At 60.5% G+C, this 19,315-nt stretch overlaps 2 protein-coding genes across 2 annotated transcripts; one reads left to right on the forward strand and one right to left on the reverse strand.

Moving 5' to 3' along the window:
* Window positions 1-302: 302 nt before the first annotated feature.
* Window positions 303-4,220, reverse strand: LOC106023473 (NAD-dependent protein deacetylase sirtuin-3, mitochondrial-like). Its single transcript, XM_034073409.1, has 6 exons — window positions 4,029-4,220; window positions 3,180-3,412; window positions 2,967-3,067; window positions 2,686-2,847; window positions 1,473-1,682; window positions 303-832 (listed from the first exon to the last, which is right to left on the reverse strand). The coding sequence occupies exons 1-6, from the start codon at window positions 4,106-4,108 to the stop codon at window positions 812-814; spliced, it is 807 nt and encodes a 268-aa protein (XP_033929300.1). The 5' UTR covers window positions 4,109-4,220; the 3' UTR covers window positions 303-811.
* A 1,387-nt stretch (window positions 4,221-5,607) lies between these two features.
* LOC101881502 (26S proteasome non-ATPase regulatory subunit 13) lies at window positions 5,608-13,517 on the forward strand. The gene is made up of 13 exons (XM_034073413.1): window positions 5,608-5,771; window positions 6,476-6,554; window positions 7,223-7,257; window positions 7,333-7,388; window positions 7,755-7,798; window positions 7,989-8,075; window positions 8,848-9,019; window positions 9,437-9,516; window positions 9,595-9,720; window positions 10,174-10,236; window positions 11,097-11,177; window positions 12,135-12,251; window positions 12,854-13,517. The coding sequence occupies exons 1-13, from the start codon at window positions 5,671-5,673 to the stop codon at window positions 12,947-12,949; spliced, it is 1,137 nt and encodes a 378-aa protein (XP_033929304.1). The 5' UTR covers window positions 5,608-5,670; the 3' UTR covers window positions 12,950-13,517.
* Window positions 13,518-19,315: the final 5,798 nt, after the last annotated feature.

A 19,315-nucleotide genomic window follows, 5' to 3' on the forward strand; every position in this document is an offset into this window, starting at 1 on the left:
GTAGGAGCAGCAGTGTGGGGCAGTGTGAGCAGTGAAGGTTGTGGTGTTGGTGTTGGGGACAGTGTGAGCAGTGAAGGAGGTGGTGTTGGTGTTGGGGACAGTGTGAGCAGTGAAGGAGGCAGTGTTGGTATTGGGGCAGTGTGAGCAGTGAAGGAGGCGGTGTTGGTGTTGGGCACAGTGTGAGCAGTGAAGGTTGCAGTGTTGGGGCAGTGTGAGCAGTGAAGGAGGTGGTGTTGGTGTTGGGTCCAGTGTGTGCCACTGAGGAGATGGAGGTTACAGAAACCCCTCGGCCGAGAGCACAGAAGAACAAACCTCATTTATTACTAAATGATTAACATTGCACTGATTCCAGAGTCAGCAGCCTGAGGTAACCACAGTGTCCGGGCCCCAGGGCACCCAACCCAGCAGAGCTCATCCCACTGGGAGCCTGCAGAGCTGCACCTGAGGAGGAGCTGGAGGTGGGAGATGTGGCTCCAGGTTCTGCCCTCAGGCCTGACTCTCACAGCGCTGCCAGCTCCTGCTCCCTGAGAGCACAGCCCTGGGAGGGGCTGGTGGGTGCTGGTGAGGTCCCTGCTGGGCTGGTGGGTGCAGCCGGAGCCATGGTGGGTGCTGGTGCAGTCACTTGCTGGGCTGGTGGGTGCAGCCGGAGCCATGGGAAGCATCTCTTGGTGGTGCCAGGTGAGGAGGGAGCAGCACTCAGTGCCTGCCATGGTCGGTAACCTTCAGGTGGGCTCTGCTCCAGGCCCAGGCTCTGCCCATGCTGGGCTCACAGTGGATCCTCTGCCCAGCACCAGGTCCTCTCCAGCAGCTCCTACTTGAACCTGGCGTCCAGCTGAAACCAGAGCAACCACAGCTCCCGTCAGCAACACACTGGTCCCCACTGGAAGGAGCAGTCTGGGCTTGTGCTTTACCCCATTGGCATCACTTCATCCCCCGTGCTCTGGGGCAGCGCAAGCATTAAACCAGGGGCTGCTCTTGCACTCTGCAGAATGGGTTGTAGGGGAAGGCACAACCTGACCCTTCCTGCACATTCCAACCCCAGCATCGCCTGGATTGGGATCTTGTCCTGGCTACTGGAGCTACACCTGATGCTTAAGTTAAAGAAGCCTAGAACGTGTTTGATGCCAAAGGGGGAAGGATCTTCCCAGCAGCCCTAAAGCAATGCAATAATCACCCCTAGCCCTAAACTTGGGGTCGTTAAGAACTTGCTCTCATGTCATTTCTTGCTCCTGAAGACCTCGGATCCCAGGGTACGAGTGGGGCACAGGGAAATAAAGGATCAATGGGGAGAAAAGAACTAAGGAGAGGGGAAAAGTGTCTAGTTAATGAACCTGCTCCCCTGTGCCATAAACCTGCTCCCTTGTGCCACAAACCTGCTCCCCTGTGCCACAAACCTGCTCCCTTGTGCCACAAACCTGCTCCCTGCACAGCTCCAGCCTGAGGATGGAGCCGCGGCTCTGAGCCCTTCCCACCTTTGCCTTCTCCTTGTGGATGAGCTCCTGCAGCTCCCGGCTCCAGCCCAGCAGCTCCACCAGCGCCTGCACCCCCTGCACCACATCCCCGAGCTGGGCCACGTCCTTGTGCCGCTGCTGCCACGCAAAGGGGCCCACGAGGTCTCTGTTGATGAGCACCCGGGGGACGGAGCCACGCACGGCCCCGGCCAGGCTGGCAAAGGGCTCCACCTGCACATGGAGGGGCAGGGAGAGCATCACCCTGAGAGCATCACCCCGAGAGCATCACCCCAAGAGCATCACCCCTGAGAGCATCACCCCTGAGAGCATCACCCCGAGAGCATCACCCTGAGAGCATCACCCCGAGAGCATCACCCAGAGAGCATCACCCCGAGAGCATCACCCTGAGAGCATCACCCCGAGAGCATCACCCCGAGAGCATCACCCCTGAGAGCATCACCCTGAGAGCATCACCCCGAGAGCATCACCCCTGAGAGCATCACCCTGAGAGCATCACCCTGAGAGCATCACCCCGAGAGCATCACCCCTGAGAGCATCACCCCTGAGAGCATCACCCCTGAGAGCATCACCCCGAGAGCATCACCCCTGAGAGCATCACCCCGAGAGCATCACCCCTGAGAGCATCACCCCTGAGAGCATCACCCCTGAGAGCATCACCCCCGAGAGCATCACCCCGAGAGCATCACCCCGAGAGCATCACCCCGAGAGCATCACCCCGAGAGCATCACCCCGAGAGCATCACCCCGAGAGCATCACCCCGAGAGCATCACCCCTGAGAGCATCACCCTTGAGAGCATCACCCCCGAGAGCATCACCCCGAGAGCATCACCCCGAGAGCATCACCCCGAGAGCATCACCCTGAGAGCATCACCCTGAGAGCATCACCCCAAGAGCATGAACTCAGCCCGAGCCATGAGCCCTGTGAGGAACCGGACCCACTGTGGGTGTCACCAGGGACTGGCCTCGGGTACCACAGATCCCATTATCCCAAGGGTTGGAAGGGACCTCCAAAGCTCATCCAGTCCAACCCCCTGCAGGGTAACCCACAGTACAGGCTCAGCTCTTGCTCTGCCTGCAGAGCACAGGGGTTCCCAGGGGGTCTCAGGTTCAGGTACCCCCTTTCCCTCCTGCCACCCCAAACTCTACCTCCACAACCCCACCTCTTGCCTCCTGTACCCCCTCCTCCAGGCCCCTCATGTCCCCGGCCCCAGACCTCCAGCGACGTCCCGATGACGAAGAGCAGGTCAGCCATGGGGAAGTCAACCACATGCAGCAGGAAGCGCTGCGGGAGCTCCTCACCGAAGAACACGATGTCGGGTTTGATGAGGCCGGTGCAGATGGGGCAGCGAGGGACCCTGTCCTCCATCACATCCCCCTGCAGCGACAGGGACCCCACAGCCCCGAGCCTCAGCCCTGGGGTGAGGCAGCCACAGCCCTGCCATGGTTCTCCTCCTCCTCATTGCCCTGTGTTGATGCCCATCCCGGAGCACTCACCCTGAAGTCCTCTCCTGGGAAGTTCCTTCGGCACACGGTGCAAGAGGCAGTGGCAAAGGTGCCGTGAGCTTCCACTAGCTTGTCGGGAGGGATCCCAGCAGCTGAGCATGGCACATGGGAGAGGAGCAGCTCAGCATGGGGTGAAACCAGTGTGCCTGTCCCAGTCCTGCCCCTGCTCTGCTGCTGCTGAGCAATGGGGAAGGGAGAGCTCACCCCGCTCCAGCCCATCGATGTTCTGGGTGTAGAGGCGCAGCAGGAGCCCCTTGTCGTGCAGCAGCCTCAGGAAGTAGTGGGTGTAGTTGGGTCTGTAGTTACCAGGGTAGAGCTCCTTGGCCAGGGTGAAAAAGGGCTTGGGGTTGATAAAGAAATAGGCAAGTTCAAAGATGGCCTCTGGGTAGGGGATGTTGTACTGCTGCAGGTTACTGTAGAGCCCACTGCCTGGGGACCTGTGGAGCAGAGAGGGGCTGGAGTTGGGGTGCAGAGGGGATGGCAGTGACAGCAGTGGAGCAGCTCTGCTCTGGAGCCAGGCTGAGAGAGCTGGGCTGGGGCAGCCTGGACAAGAGAAGGGGAGACCTGAGAGCAGCTCCAGTGCCTAAAGGGGCTGCAGGAAAGCTGGAGAGGGGCTTGGGACAAGGGATGTAGGGACAGGCCAAGGGGAATGGCTTGAACCTGCCCAAGAGAGGGGAGACTGAGCTGAGCTCTGAGGCAGAAGCTGTTCCCTGGGAGGGTGCTGAGGCGCTGGCACAGGGTGCACAGAGAAGCTGTGGCTGCCCCATCCCTGGCAGTGCTCAAGGCCAGGTTGGACACAGGGGCTTGGAGCAGCTGCTCCAGTGGAAGGGGTTGGAGCTGGAGGAGCTTTAAGGTCTCTTCCACCCAAACCTGGCTGGGATTCTGTGACTTAAGCATCCTGAAGACCTGGGCCAAGGAATGGCCCCAGGCCTGGCTGGGAAAGGAGCATCAGGAATGGGGACTCCTGTGCCCAGCCTGGCACAGTAAAGCCAAACGGGGGGTGAGAGTGTCAGGGACAGCACCAGGCTGAGGTCTGGGCTCTGGCTGCGGTACCTGAAGTCGGGGATGCCGCTGGGGGTGCTGATCCCGGCTCCAGCCATCACCACCACCCGCTCACACTCCCTGCTCCGCATGAGCTCTGCCACATCCCTCAGGCTCAGCTGCTTCCGTCCGTCCCCTCCGCAGTGACCGAGCCCCAGGACGGCTGCGGCAGCCGCAGACAGGGACAGGGGCCGTGTCCATGGGATCCTGTGGGAACGGGGGGGAAGCACAGCCCGAGGCTGGCAGCGGCTCCGTCCGTCCGAGCTAGACCCGGGGCCGGTGGCACTCTATGGGATCTCAGACCCATCCCCGGTGTCCGGTGTCACTCTATGGGATCTCAGACCCATCCCCGGTGTCCGGTGTCACTCTATGGGATCTCAGACCCATCCCCGGTGCCCGGTGTCCACTCTATGGGATCTCAGACCCATCCCCCGGTGCCCGGTGTCACTCTATGGGATCTCAGACCCATCCCCGGTGCCCGGTGTCGCTCTATGGGATCTCAGACCCATCCCTGGTGCCCGGTGTCCCCATTGCGCTCTATGGGGATCTCAGATCCATCCCCAGTGCCCGGTGTCGCTCTATGGGGATCTCAGACCCATCCCCGGTGTCCCCATTGCGCTCTATGGGATCTCAGACCCATCCCCAGTGCCCGGTGTCCCCATTGCCCTCTATGGGATCTCAGCTCCATCCCCGGTGCCCCGCGAGCAGACCCGGTGCTCCGCGGTTGATCCCCGGTGCTCGGGGGGTTCAGGCCCCTCCGGTGCGCTGAGCTCCAGGGGATGCTGTCCCCGGGACAGCTCAGCCCCGGTTACCGGCGGCCCCTGACCCCTTCCCCATGGCCGCCGCCGGCCGTTACCGCCGCGGCCCCGCAGGCTCCGGTGCCCCCGGTACATCCGGTTCCCCCCTCGGTACCGGAGCGGACCCCACGTACCTGGGGGCGGTGCGGAGCGGCAGCCGGGCAGGGCCCGAGCCCCCCGCGGGGCCAAGCTCCCGGAGGCTCCGCCAGGCTGCGAGACAAGGACCGGGCGGTGAGGGGGGATCCGCACCCCCCGTACCCCCCCCCCGGTACCCCCTCCCCGGTACCCCCCGTACCCCCCCGTACCCCCCGTACTCCCCTACCCCCCCCCCGGTGCCCCCCGTACCCCCCGTACCCTCCGTACCTCCCCGTACCCCCCCCGGTACCCCCCCGCACCCCCCGTAACCCCCGTACCCCCCCCGTACGCCCCGTACCCCCCCCGGTACCCCCCGTACCCCCTCCGTACCCCCCCCTTACCCCTCCCGTACCCCCCCCATACCCCCGTACCCCCCTCACCGGCCGCCAGCAGCCCCCTCCTCGCCCCTCTCTCCATGGCCGCGCTCCCCGCTCCCCGTTACCGCAGTGCCCCGAGTACGAGCGCGGAGCACCCCCCGTCCCCCCCCCCCCCCCGGGTCCGGTCCCGGTGGGGGCCCCGCTCGGAGCCGGTGCGGGGGGGGCGGGGGGGGGCCCTGCGGGGGGGAGGGGGTTGGGGTCCGTGATGCGTTTGCCATGGTTACCGCAGGGCCCGGGGGGGGGGGGGGGGATCACCGCGGAGCCCTACGGTACCCGGCGTGCCCTGCGCGGCCGGAAGTGAGTGTGCAGAGCGCGGCCTGCACCGGAGCCGCCGCCGCCGCCGCCATGAAGGACGTACCCGGGTTCCTGCAGCAGAGCCAGAGCCAGAGCCCAGGCCCGGGACAGGCTGCGGTGTGGCACCGGCTGGAGGAGCTCTACAGCAAGAAGTGAGGGGGGGGGGGACCGGGGGGGGGCACCGGGGGGGGTACCGGGGGTACCGGGGGGGGCCACCGGGACAGGCTGCGGTGTGGCACCGGCTGGAGGAGCTCTACAGCAAGAAGTGAGGGGGGGGGGACCGGGGGGGGGCACCGGGGGGGTACCGGGGGTACCGGGGGGGGGGCACCGGGACAGGCTGCGGTGTGGCACCGGCTGGAGGAGCTCTACAGCAAGAAGTGAGGGGGGGGGGACCGGGGGCACCGGGGGGGGGCACCGGACGGGACCGGGGGGTACCGGGGGGGGCACCGGCTGGAGGAGCTCTACAGCAAGAAGTGAGGGGGGGGGCACCGGGGGGGGGACCGGGGGGGGCACCGGGGGGGGGGACCGGGGGGGGCACCGGCTGGAGGAGCTCTACAGCAAGAAGTGAGGGGGGGGGGCACCGGGGGTACCGGGGGGGGCACCGGGGGGGGCTGAGACAGAGGGGTTCGGGACCGGGGGGGGGCTGAGGCAGCGGAGGCCGTTGGGCTTTGTCCCTGTGGGTAACCGTGAGACGGGGATGTGGGAATGTCGGGATGGGAATGTCGGGACAGGGATGTTGGGACAGGAATATCGGGTATGGGAATGTCGGGACAGGGATGTGCAGACGGGAACATCGGGTGTGGGGCGCGGAGCTGGTGCAGGGCCCAAGCTCACAGAGGGGTTCCCGTTCCCAAAGGCTCTGGCACCAGCTGACCCTGCAGGTCCTGGACTTCGTGCAGGATCCCTGCTTCGCCCAAGGGGATGGGCTCATCAAGGTGAGCACTGCTCCTGTGGGGCTGCAGTGGGGCAGATGGCACCGGTGCTGGGCCCGGTTCGTGCCGGTGCCTGGTGGGAGCTGCAGGACCTGGGGCTGGTGTCGGTTTGAGGAGCTTTAAAGGACTCCGTGATCTCGTTCCCTGCAGGGGTTGTGGGGGTGCTGAGGGGGGAGCCTTCCTCTTCCCCTGTTGTTACAATGGGATGGGCTGGGGGGGTCATGGATGCTTTGGGGTATGTGAGAGGTTGTTCCCCCTGCTGGGAGCTCCTTCCATTCACAGCCATAAGCACACGCTCAGTGCAGTCAGGTCTGGTCTGGGTGCACACGGAGTCATGGGCTCTGTGGGCTTGGGGTGAAATCCCAGGTGGTTATTCCCATGACAAAGAGCCATGGGTCTGTAGAGCCTCTGGGATGTGTTCAGGGAGCACTGGGAAAGCCTTAGCCCTGTGCCTGTTGCACAGCAGGGGCCAGCATAGAGCAGGAGGTGCTGGATGTGCAGGGCCAGAACTGGCTGAGACAAGCGGGTTCTGGCTCCTGGGGTCTGTACAGAGCACACATCCCTGTTGGGTGCCCTGTGCTTTGCTGGGACAATGGAGCACAGTGAAGTGGGTGTTGGAGCAGAGCTGAAGGAGGCTCCAGCCCTGACTGTTGGTGTCTTTGTGCCTGCAGCTCTATGAGAACTTCATCAGCGAGTTTGAGCACAGGTGAGTGTGTTTGCTGGAGCCCTCAGTCACCTCCTGCTGCCTGACACCATCCTGACACTGAGCTTTGTGTTCCAGGGTGAACCCCTTGTCCCTGGTGGAGATCATCCTCCATGTGGTCAGGCAGATGACAGGTAAGCATCCTCACCTCCTGCTCACAGTGCTTGTGACAACGGATGCCTGTGAAGTTACCAGTTAATAGGAACAGCTGTTAACTGGTTAATAGCAACAGGTAAACCTTTAGCGTTAGCCTGTTGTCCTGCTGGGGTATTGAAAGGGGGGGACATAACTCAGAAGGTGTAATTGCTGCTACAGAGAGTAGTGGGTGTGCTCTTTGCTGGAGGAAAGGCTGGTGAGCAGCAAGCCCAGGCTGCAGAGAGCAGCACCTATGGGCAGTGGACCATAGAAAACACCTTCCAGTCTTCATGAGCCAGTATTTGTAGGCTGAGGTTTAGTTCCAGCAGGAATTCCTGATGTTGCTGCTTTTCCCTCTCCTTCAGATCCCAACGTGGCTCTTACTTTCCTGGAAAAGACTCGGGAAAAGGTAAGTTCTCTGGCAGTTCACTTGCAGGGATCATTTTCCATGGGGGCATCTGTGGGGCAGCTGAGGGAGGAGGATGTGTGTGTGTTAAACCAGGGCTGGAGGACACCACTGCAGCTCTGTGTTGCAGTGCAGGAGCACTACCAGATGCTGCAGGGCTGGGGCAGCTCTGAGCACGTGTCTGTGCCTGCAGGTGAAGAGCAGTGATGAAGCTGTCATCCTGTGTAAAACAGCCATTGGGGCACTGAAGCTCAACATTGGAGACCTCCAGGTCACCAAGGTGAGGGGGGGCTCGAGTGGTTGGGTGGTGTGGGGCAGTGACACCAGTGTGGCTGTGCCTGGTGCTGGGCTTTGGTCTTGGTGAGATGATGATAGATTGGGGTTGCCAGGAGGACCTGTACTTCTGCCTTTCATCTTGGAGGCCATACAGAAGCACATAGAGTGCTTCTGGCCAAACCTCTGAGGTTTCAGTGAGGTCCTGATGCAGCAGTTGAGGTGCTGTTGGCTATTGCTGGTCAGTGCAGCATTGATGTGCACCACTGGGGAGGACAAACACCTTGATCTGTTCCAGCTTGGAGGCTCTCATGCGTTCAGCAGTGTTGCTGCTTGCTGGTGAGCTGCTGACCATGGTCTAGTGCATCCCTCCCTGTGCTAAACACGTTGGGGTTTCATCTCCTGGCTTTGTTTAGAGCCCTCTCTGAAACCTGAGCTGAGTTTTCCTGCAGTGCAGTGTTATGCTGCTCAGAGCAAGCACAGGTTTGATGGGTCTGGTGGGTGTAAGTACATGGAAAGCATGTCTGTACATGCAGGTACAGCTGCAGGGTTGTGTTCTGGGAGGTTTGGGTTTGCTTTGTGGATTTACCCAACTCGTGTGTAAGAGGAGAACGCCACAGCTTTATCTGTAGTGCTCTGTAGTGGCTGTGTCCTCATCTGCTCTTTACTACCCCATGGCTCTTACTTGTGGCCCACACGAGGCTGCTGTAGCCTTTACACAGTGATGGGGGGGGTGTGGGACCTTCACCTGTCACAGCCAGGTCCTCACCCTCCTGCAGGAGACCATTGAGGAGGTGGAGGAGATGCTGAACAACCTCCCCGGGGTGACCTCGGTGCACAGCCGCTTCTATGACCTCTCCAGCAAGTACTACCAGACCATTGGGAACCATGCCTCTTACTACAAGGATGCTCTGCGGTTCCTGGGCTGCATTGACGTCAAGGACCTGCCGGGTAACTCCTATGCCCAGCACTGGAGCCTCAGCTTTCACTCTGCTTTATCCCTTCAGTCTCAGTGAAAGCACTGGTGCTTTCTCCATGCATTTTGAATTGGCTGTACTTGGGCCAGGGGTTAGCTACAAAGAGGAGCCCACAAGAAGAACTGGCTGAGTAGGATTGTGCTGCTAACCTGAGGTGATGGGAGGGAGGAAGTGCCCCCAGCAGAAGAGTTGGTTCTAGTTCCCCAAATCCTCATTATAGATTCAGAGAGTGGCTCTTCTGGGCTGGGGCTGCTGCAGGCTGAGCTTCAGGCATGGGGAGGAGGAGGCTGGGAGTGCTTTGATGCAGGCACAGAGAGGAGGCTGAGGTTGGTGGGGCTTAGGTGCTGCTTCATCCCCACTGATCCACTTGTTGCTTTGTGTTGTGTTCCAGTGTCAGAGCAGCAGGAGAGAGCCTTTACCCTGGGGCTGGCTGGGCTCTTGGGAGAAGGAGTTTACAACTTCGGGGAGCTGGTGAGTTGCTGCTGCAGCCCTTCAGCTGCTCTCAGGAGCTGGTTCAGCCCCACTGACACCATCCTGCCTGTGCTGCAGCTCATGCACCCTGTCCTGGAGTCACTGAGGAGCACAGACCGCCAGTGGCTCATTGACACCCTCTACGCCTTCAACAGTGGGAACGTGGAGACCTTCCAGGCCCTGAAGGCAGCGTGGGGCCAGCAGGTGAGCGGGGCTGTTCCACTGGTTACAGAGGGACACTGGGTCTTCACTGGGAGAATGCCTGAGGAATTGTGGTCACTGGTGTGGTTCAGGCACAGTGCAGTGATGCTGCTTTCACTGTGATACGTGGGGGTTGGTTTTGGCTTCCCTCTGTGCTTGGTTCATTGAGAGAAGTAAAGAGAGATCTCTTGTGATCCAAGAGCAAAGCAAACCCATCATGTGGTCCTGCAGAGGAAGATAATCCCTGATGTTGTTTCCATAATGCCATTCACTCCCAGTACTGAAACTGCTTCCAGTGTGAGACAGTGGCTGTTCCTTGTGTTCTGGGAGGCTTGAGGAGTGTGGTGTTGGCTGCTGACTGCTCTGGCTGTCCCAGACCTCACTGACACAGCTGTAGTTCACAGGTTACCTTGTGTCAAAGTAATGATGAACTTGTTCTGTTCCATCCCCTTCCAGCCGGATCTGGCTGCAAATGAAGCACTGCTGCTGCAGAAGATTCAGCTCTTGTGTCTAATGGAGGTGAGCCAGGAGCTGGAGCCTGTCAGAGCTGTGGGAGATGGAAGGGGCTGCTCCAGCTGCCTTTGGTGGGGGTGGAACAGGGTGTTCCCTGCTGTGCTCCTTCACCCATCCCACTGGAGCTCCTGGGTTTCAGTGGTTGGCTGCCAAGGTTGCCTGTAGATGGTGCCAGAAGGCAAGTGGTGCTGGGGAAAGGCTGCTGCTGTGTGCAGAGACCCAGGGGTTGAGCTCCTTCAGGCAGGGTGTGGAGATGGGGAAGGAAGGAGCAGACTTTGTGAATGGGTTTTCCAGAAACAGGTTTCTAAAACACACTGAAAATCTTCGTTCCAAACAGTTTCAAACTCTTCTTTTCTGTCACTTTGCCTCCCTGGTTCTTCCAAAACTCAGTATTGAGTTAGCAGAAGCATAACACGTTTGTGTACCCCCGTGTGTGGATGTGTGTGTATGTTAATGTGTGTGCACATTCCACTTCTGGTGTGTTCCTGTGAACACAAAGGTCCTGTGCTACCTCAGGGATGTGACTGTGCTGAGGTGTTCCAGGCCTGGCTGCTGTGCTCTGTGTGTGTATGTGTGTGTGTGTGTGTGTGTGCAGGAGGCAGCAGTGCTGCTCCTCTCTGCTCACATCAGTGTTTTCCTATGCAGCATCCTGGTTAAGGTGGGAAGTGCAGGAGCTGGTGTAGGCAGAGCAGGAGCTGGGGCAGGCAGAGCAGGAGCTGGGGTGGGCAGAGCAGGAGCTGGGGGGGGCAGAGCAGGAGCTGGTGTGGGCAGAGCAGGAGCTGGGGCAGGCAGAGCAGGAGCTGGGGCAGGCAGAGCAGGGCAGCACAGGGCTGGGGTCTCACTTGTTCTCTGTTTGCTGCCTGCAGATGACCTTTACCCGTCCAGCCAACCACAGGCAGCTCACCTTCGAGGAGATTGCCAGGAGTGCCAAAGTCACCGTGAACGAGGTGAGCTCAGCTGCAGGCACCGGTGGTGCTTGTGGGGCTCTCGGGGGTCTGGATGGAGCTGCTCCCGGAGGTGCACTCTGGTTTGAAGTGTTCTCTCCTGTTTGGAGAGCTCTGGAGGAAGGGATCAGCTGCTTTGGTGCTCCTGGTTCTTGGTTAACGCATCTGAGGATCCTCAGTGCTGGTGTTGGGCTGCAGGAGAGCTCTGCAGGTCGTCCCTTCCCAGCTGCTCTGGAGCAGGCACTGGGTTAGGCTGTGCAGGGCCCTGCCTGCTTCCAGTGTTTCCAGCAAGGGAAATGTCACCAATGTTTCATGTCTCTTATGGTGAAGTTTCCTGCTGTTACCCATATGGGTCTGAGCTGCAGGAAACTGCTGTGGCCTCTGTCCTGTACTGTGTGTCCCTGGGTGCTGGACAACTGTGAGGTGCCCCCAAGCAGCCCCTTCCCCAGGCTGAACAAAGGTTTCCTCACAGGGCCAGGGCCTTGGCTGAGCTCCCCCAGTCCTGCAGTGGGTGATGCAGAACTGATGCAGTGATGCAGCTTTGTCTGCAAGTGCAGAGCAGAGTCACCAGGACATGGGTCCCTTTGTGGCTCCTGCTGACCCCAGACTCTGCTCCTTCCCCCAGAGTATATTGGGAATACCACATGTGAAGGCCACCCCATCAGTCGGGTACATCCCACCCCATGTAAATCCATGTTGACTGTTCCCAATTCCCTCATTCTTCCTGGATTCCAGGGAAAAGAAAGTGAAACTGCTCAGAGGGAAAAGGAACCTGCTGTGTAGTTACTGCTGAGCCTGCAGGCAGGATCCTGGCCTGCAGGAGAGGATGTGAGCAGCTGCAGCAGCTCCTGGCTCTGCTGTGGTGCTGAACACCTCCCAAGGCAGAGCGAGGTCAGGGGTTTGCTCCTCTGGGCAATGGGTACTTCCCAGTTGTGCCCTGGAATTCTCTGCTGGTTTCAGGTGGAGCTGCTGGTGATGAAGGCACTCTCGGTGGGTTTGGTGAAGGGCAGCATCGATGAAGTGGACAAGAGGGTGCACATGACGTGGGTGCAGCCACGTGTGCTGGACTTACAACAGGTACTGGAACAGGCACAGCTGATGTGTGGTGGGTGAGGGCACTGGGAGGGCTGGGGGGGGTCAGTGCTTGGGAACTGTCTCCTTGGTGCTCTGGAGGATGCTAAGGGCAGGAGGAGGTGGATCAGCTTTTCCCCATTCCTTTTGCCATCGCTCCTTTAGCCTTTACCCTGTGTGTGGTGCACTGTGTGTGTTGCACTAAGCAGGAGCAAACAGTGACACTTCTGAAAGCCACGGGAAGCACCATGGAACAGCCACCTGGGTGGTGCTTCAAGCCTTAATGTATGAACCAGTTCTGGAGCATCAGGGTTATGGGTGCAAGAGGTTGAGGGTGGTAAAGATGAAGGTGCTGAATGTCTCAGGTGCATCCTCTTAACGTTTTGGGAGGCCATGCAGGGGCCTTCACCTCAAAACCCAAACACACAGTACATGGATCACTGGCTGCAAACAGTCCCTTCTGTGCCTCTCCATTTAACTTCAACCATTGCTGTTCTGACAGTGTAAGCTCTTCAGGAGCATCTTTCCTACACACATGGCAGTTGTTGGCATCTCGGGTGTTTGTCCTTGAAGGTGGACCCTGAGGTTGCTGTGGCCTTGCCTTGCAGATCAAAGGGATGAAAGACCGCCTGGAGTTCTGGTGCACGGACGTGAGGAGCATGGAGATGCTGGTGGAGCACCAAGCCCATGACATCCTGACATAGAGCCCCTGCACTGCCCCGGGACAGGGAATCCTGGTGCCAGCAGCACTCACCACTGACTGTACTGCATTATACTGGGGGGGGGAGAGGGGGGAGCAGCTCTTGAGGCTTGTTGGGAGGAGTAAGTGGCCTTTTGCTGTGTGAGCCTTTGGTGCTTGGAAGTGAGATTTCCCTGATGACTCACATGGACGGCACTGGCCTGGGGGTCCCATCCTGCTCCGGGACAGGGGTTCATCCATCACACTGCTGTGGGAGGATGGGTGCTGGTGCCTGGCATGGGGCAGAGGCTGTTTGCTGGGTAAGGGGCAGCGGGAGCTCCTTTATGGGAGCCGGAGTGGTGCCTGATGTTGTACCTGGTGTTCGGTGGTGGTACTGGCCTTAGGAGGGCACAGCTGCCCCTGCCCCACGGCAGCAGCCTCCTGCTCCCCCCTCCTCCCTGGCAGAGGGAGTTTGCTCCCGCAGAGGGTGTCCCAGGATTCCTGTGCTGTGGAAGAGGTTCCTGCACTCGGGGGTTTGTGTTCCCAGCACTGCTCCCATGAGGCGCTGGAATAAACTTCTCTGCCTTCCCTTTGGCCTGGAGCTGTGTTTGTGTCCCCAGCACCTGCACTGAGCCTCTGCTCCGGGGCAGGCACAAGGGATCTGCACAGCCCATCACCACCAGTGGGGTTAATGGGTTACTTACTCAGTGGGTAGCACCTTGTGCTCTGCTCCCTCTGGGAAGCTGGAGTCCCAGTGCCTGGTGGAAAAGCCCTAAAGGAGGCCAAAGATGAGGAGGTTTCCAGGATGCTGGAGTGGTGCTGGCTCCAGAGCCACTGCTGCTTCCCTAGCAGGTAACGTGGGCAATGAGCTGTGTTTGGGGCAGGAAGGGGACACGTCAGATGTGCAGCCCTGCTCTGGGCCATTGGCTGTGTCCCTGCAGCCTGTGAGTGGTTCCTTGCTGGGATTTAACCAGTTTGCTCCCTTGTGAGTGCTGTGTGTTCTGGTGTCAGCCCCATGCAGGGGGGAGCTCCAGCTCCATGGAGAGCACAGCTCCAGGCTGCAGCTCATAAAGGAATCACCTTTGTGGAGCCATGGAATGAGTGAGGTTGAAAAGACCTTCAGGATCCTGGAGCCCAACCTCTGCCAGCACTGCCAGGGCCACCACTGAGCCCGAGCAGGGGTCACATCAGAGCCCTATGGACAAGCTGAAGCAAACCCGACCCCCTCAATGTGAACTGAACTTTAATGAGCAAAGCCCAAGGGCTCCCCCCCAGCGAAGCTCCATCCTGTGGCCTTGGGTCCGCTCATGTCTGCTCTCACCAGGCTGCGGGTGATGCTTTGCTGCTCCTCATTCAGGTCTGTGCTTGTAGTGCTCGATGTTTCCCAGGATCCAGCCTGTTGGGACCATGAAGCATGCGAACATGATGGAAAACGCGATGGCTTGTTCCTGTGGGGGAGACATGGAGGGGCTGTGAGATGGAAGGAAGGGTCTATGGCACAGCAGGGTCTATGGCACAGCAGGGTCTATGGCACTGCAGGGTCAGTGGCACAGCAGGGTCAGTGGCACAGCAGGGTCTATGGCACAGCAGAGTCTATGGCACAGCAGGGTCAGTGGCACAGCAGGGTCTATGGCACAGCAGAGTCTATGGCACAGCAGGGTCAGTGGCACAGCAGAGTCTATGGCACAGCAGGGTCAGTGGCACAGCAGGGTCTGTGGCACAGCAGGGTCAGTGGCACAGCAGGGTCCATGGCACAGCAGGGTCAGTGGCACAGCAGAGTCAGTGGCACAGCAGGGTCTATGGCACTGCAGGGTCTATGGCACAGCAGGGTCCATGGCACAGCAGGGTCAGTGGCACAGCAGGGTCTATGGCACAGCAGGGTCAGTGGCACAGCAGGGTCAGTGGCACAGCAGGGTCTGTGGCACAGCAGGGTCAGTGGCACAGCAGGGTCCATGGCACAGCAGGGTCTGTGGCACAGCAGGGTCTATGGCACTGCAGGGTCTATGGCACAGCAGGGTCCATGGCACAGCAGGGTCTATGGCACTGCAGGGTCCATGGCACAGCAGGGTCAGTGGCACAGCTGTCCCTGGCCGGGGCCGCAGCCGCTTGCTCCTGCCCCTGCTCCTGTCCCTGTCTCCGTCCCCGTCCCTGGCCTCGGGCCTGGGCTCTGCTCCCGCAGCTGCTCCTGACTTTGAGATGACTTTGCCGTCGCTGCCGCTCCCGGTGCCCCAGCCCCGGCCCCAGCCCCTGGCACTGCCCCCAGGCCGGAGCTAGCAGGGGTTATGGTGCAGACCCCTCGGGGCTCCCAGGGCCCGTCCTTGCCTGGGGACACCAGCTCGGGGTGAGTGTTCCATGGGGGGGCAAGGCTGGAGCTGTCCCTGCCTGGGCTGGGGCTGCTCCCACCCCGTCCTTGGTCCTTGGGCTGTGCCTCCCTGTAGCAGGGCCCTGAACCCCGGAGGGTAAAATGGGGGCTCAGAGGATGGAGTCAAACAGGAGCCTGAAGGGGGGAGGAGGGGGTGCTCCTGCTGGGGGGGGGGCACCGTCCTCCCTCCCCCCTCCCCTGTTGTCTTAGAACCCCCCAAATCAGTTTGCTGCTTGCCTGGAGCTGGAGCCTCCCCTTTGCCCCATGGAGATGGAGACCCCCTTTGTCCCCATGGAGCCGATGCCCCCCCCCAGTACTCACGGCAGCTGAGAGCGGGTGCTCAGGCGGATGGGACCTGAGGTGAGCTCTGGGGACCCGCAGGGGCCGCAGCAGTGTGGTCAGGAGCCGGGAGCTGCGCTGGAGCCCGAGCATGGTGCTGGCACACGGGGACACGGCTCCTGCAACTGCAGCTGCCCGGCCTGTCACGGCTGTCACTGCTGTCACCGACACCCGTCACCGGGCAGAGCCATCCTACCCCTGTCACTGGGCAGGGCCATCCCAACCCCATCCCTGCCATGGGGCCATCCCATCCCTGTCACCGGGCAGGGCAATCCCATCCCCATCCCTATCACCGGGCAGAGCCATCCCATCCCCATCCCTGTCACCGGACAGGGCCATCCCATCCCTGCCATGGGGCCATCCCATCCCCATCACAGGGCCGCTGGTGGCTGCAGCTCTAAAGGGTGCAGCAGCCTCATCCCCTGAACAGGAGCTAGTCCCAGTCACTCACTGCTCCTTCAGTTCTCTCCCTCAGCAGCACCCACAAGTGTGGGAGGTCAAAACCTGCATCCCCAGCCAGCAAGATGGGGCTCGGCCGTGATGCTCTGTGCAACCTCCCTCTCTCTTATTAAAACCATGGACACTCAGATCACAATGTGCTGGTTTGAGCTGCTGCTGATGTGATGCTGAACCTCTGCCCATAGTGGTCATGGGACCACTGATGCTCGTCCCATCTGTGGTGGAGCTTCCCCATCTTCCATCACTGCCCAGTGTTTGCATGGGCTGGAGCCCACACGTGCTCAGGCTCCTCCTTGCGTGGTGAGCCCAGCTCCCTGAGCCCGGCTCTATGGCAGAGCTGCTCCAGCCCTGGCAGCAGCTCCATGGCCTCCTCTGGGCTCACTGCAGCAGCTCCATGCCCTCCTCTGGGCTCACTGCAGCAGCTCCATGGCCTTAGGGTTCCCCTTCAGCTTCAACACATTCCCTCTGTGCTGGATGACCCGGACCCGGCCGTGTCCTCTCCCGCAGCGGAGCCCACATGGAGCTGCCCGGAGCCTCCCTCCTGGAGTCGGGAATGCGCCTCCCTCTCCCGGTTCCCCTTGCAGCTCCAGGGGACCCAGGGTGGCAGCAGCCTCTGCTGCAGCTCAGGTGGGCTCCGGTCTGTGGAGGTTGGAGCTCTTTGCCCAGGAGCAGCTTTGCCCCTTGCTCAGGATCGGATGCTCAGAGCTCGGCCGTGCCTGAGGGGGGGGGAGGTTGCAGAATGAAGCCCTTTGAGTGTCCCATTGTCGAGGCAGAGGCAGCCACGTCCATGCTGCTGGGTCACTGCGGGTGAAGCGCTGTCCCCGTGGGCTGGAGGAGGCTCCTGCACCCCTGGTGTGAACCCACAGCAGCCACAGGCTCAGCCCTCGCCTGGACCAGAGGGTTCAGGATGTGAATGGACTGAAGCTGCTGCAGGAAGGGCTGAGCTCAGATGAGATGTGCAGGGGGTGTACAAGGGGTCAGATGAGATGTGCAGGAGGGTGTACAAGGGGTCAGATGAGATGTGCATTGGGGTGTACAAGGGGTCAGATGAGATGTCCAGAGGGGTGTACAAGGGGTCAGATGAGATGTGCAGGGGGGTGTACAAGGGGTCAGATGAGATGTGCAGGGGGTGTACAAGGGGTCAGATGAGATGTGCAGGGGGTGTACAAGGGGTCAGATGAGATGTGCATTGGGGTGTACAAGGGGTCAGATGAGATGTCCATTGGGGTGTACAAGGGGTCAGATGAGATGTCCATTGGGGTGTACAAGGGGTCAGATGAGATGTGCAGGGGGTGTACAAGGGGTCAGATGAGATGTGCATTGGGGTGTACAAGGGGTCAGATGAGATGTCCATTGGGGTGTACAAGGGGTCAGATGAGATGTGCAGGGGGTGTACAAGGGGTCAGATGAGATGTGCATTGGGGTGTACAAGGGGTCAGATGAGATGTCCATTGGGGTGTACAGGGGTCAGATGAGATGTGCAGGGGGTGTACAATGGGTCAGATGAAGTGTACAGCGGGGTGTACAATGGGTCAGATGAAGTGTACAGCGGGGTGTACAAGGGGTATTGCTTCAGTTACACAGCTCGCCCAGCAGCTGATGGCTCAGCACCCACTGACTGTGCCTCCCCAGGCAGGACCAGGACACAAACCCCCATTGGGAGCTGAAGTGTCAGCATCAGCCGGACATGGACCAGACCCATCGGAGCTCCTAAGGAGCATGCGCGAGGAGCAGGGGTAAAAGGTGCAGCCTGAGGAAGACTCCTTTACTTCATCTGAAGAGCCCTGCCCGAGGCCAGCAGGAGGCACTGCGCATGCGTGGAGATCCCCTGAGCTCATTATAATACGAGGCGGGGCTAGAACATGAATATGTATAGGAATATTGTGCAACTAAATACATATGTATGAGTTCAGAGGATAGATGTAGAGGGATAACGGCGCTGAGGTGCGCATGCGGGTGGAGCAGCAATGCCCCGTGCGCCTGCAGCTGAACAAACGGGTACCTCCCATACAACTTCAACGGGTTGGGGAGGTTCTCCCCATAACACTGCCAGTGGCAGAGGTGGGAATTGCACCATCTTAAGGTCCTTTCCAACATAAACTATTCTAATGTTCTATATAAGGTGGAAAAGGAGCTGGGAATGATGGTAGAAAGTCACAGATGCTACAGGTAAAAACTGGAGGCTGATGTAATGGGCATGAGATGTGCGCAGGGTGTGAGGGGGTGAACCCCACATGAGCCCTTTAAGCTCTGGTGGCTGCATCTGGGCTCAAAGGAGTTGCTTCCAGTTCTAGGGCTGGTCAGGATCAGTGTCTGCAGCTGGGAACGCAGATGGCACAGGTTACACCATTAGTACCTATGGATTACACTGACCACAAGGCTGTGTAACCTTGTTACATCCACTTGGGTTCAGACTGAAACAGAGGAGACTGAGGTTAGGTTCAAGGAAAGGATCCTTCCCTGGGAGGGTGCTGAGGCGCTGGCACAGGGTGCCCAGAGCAGCTGTGGCTGCCCCATCCCTGGCAGTGCTCAAGGCCAGGTTGGACACAGGGGCTTGGAGCAGCTGCTCCATGGGAAAGGGTTGGGGTTGGAGCTGGAGGAGCTTTGAGGTCCCTTCAACCCACCCCATTCTCTGGTCTGTGACCTCTCTGGGCACACCTCGGTGCACGCACCCTAACCCTAACCCGTGTCCATGCTGGGGCTGTGGCAGCGGCAGGAGGTGTTAACAGGGCTGGTGCCCTGTGGTGCCGGATGCTGGAGCAGGAGCTCACTGACACTGCTCAGCTCCGGTTCGTGCCGCAGCCGGGGCACGGGAAGGCAACGGGAACCGGACCCGAAGCTGGAATGCGGCTCGGTTCCCTCTGCAGGAGCCGGCTCAGGGCACCGGGAGCCGCTGTGTCCGGGGCGCTGCTCCGGTGCCCGGTTCCTCCTCCCCCGCTGGGCCCCCCCCGGCCCGGGCCCCCTTTAACCATTACGGTTGTTTGAGGACGGGAAAAAAGTGGTTTCCTTCCTTCTCCGCCGGGGAACTTCCGTCCCAGGAACAGCGGCCGGAGCCGGGGCAGGAGCCGGGGCAGGAGCCGGAGCCGGGACAGGGGCCGGGGCAGGAGCCGGGGCTGGAGCCGGAGCCGGGGCAGGAGCCGGGACAGGAGCCGGAGCCGGGGCAGGAGCCGGAGCCGGGGCAGGAGCCGGGGCCGGAGCCGGGGTTGGAGCCACCCTCTCCTCGGAGCCGCC

This window comes from Melopsittacus undulatus, assembly GCF_012275295.1.
Source record: "Melopsittacus undulatus isolate bMelUnd1 chromosome 4 unlocalized genomic scaffold, bMelUnd1.mat.Z SUPER_4_unloc_1, whole genome shotgun sequence".
Lineage (NCBI taxonomy): Eukaryota > Metazoa > Chordata > Aves > Psittaciformes > Psittaculidae > Melopsittacus > Melopsittacus undulatus.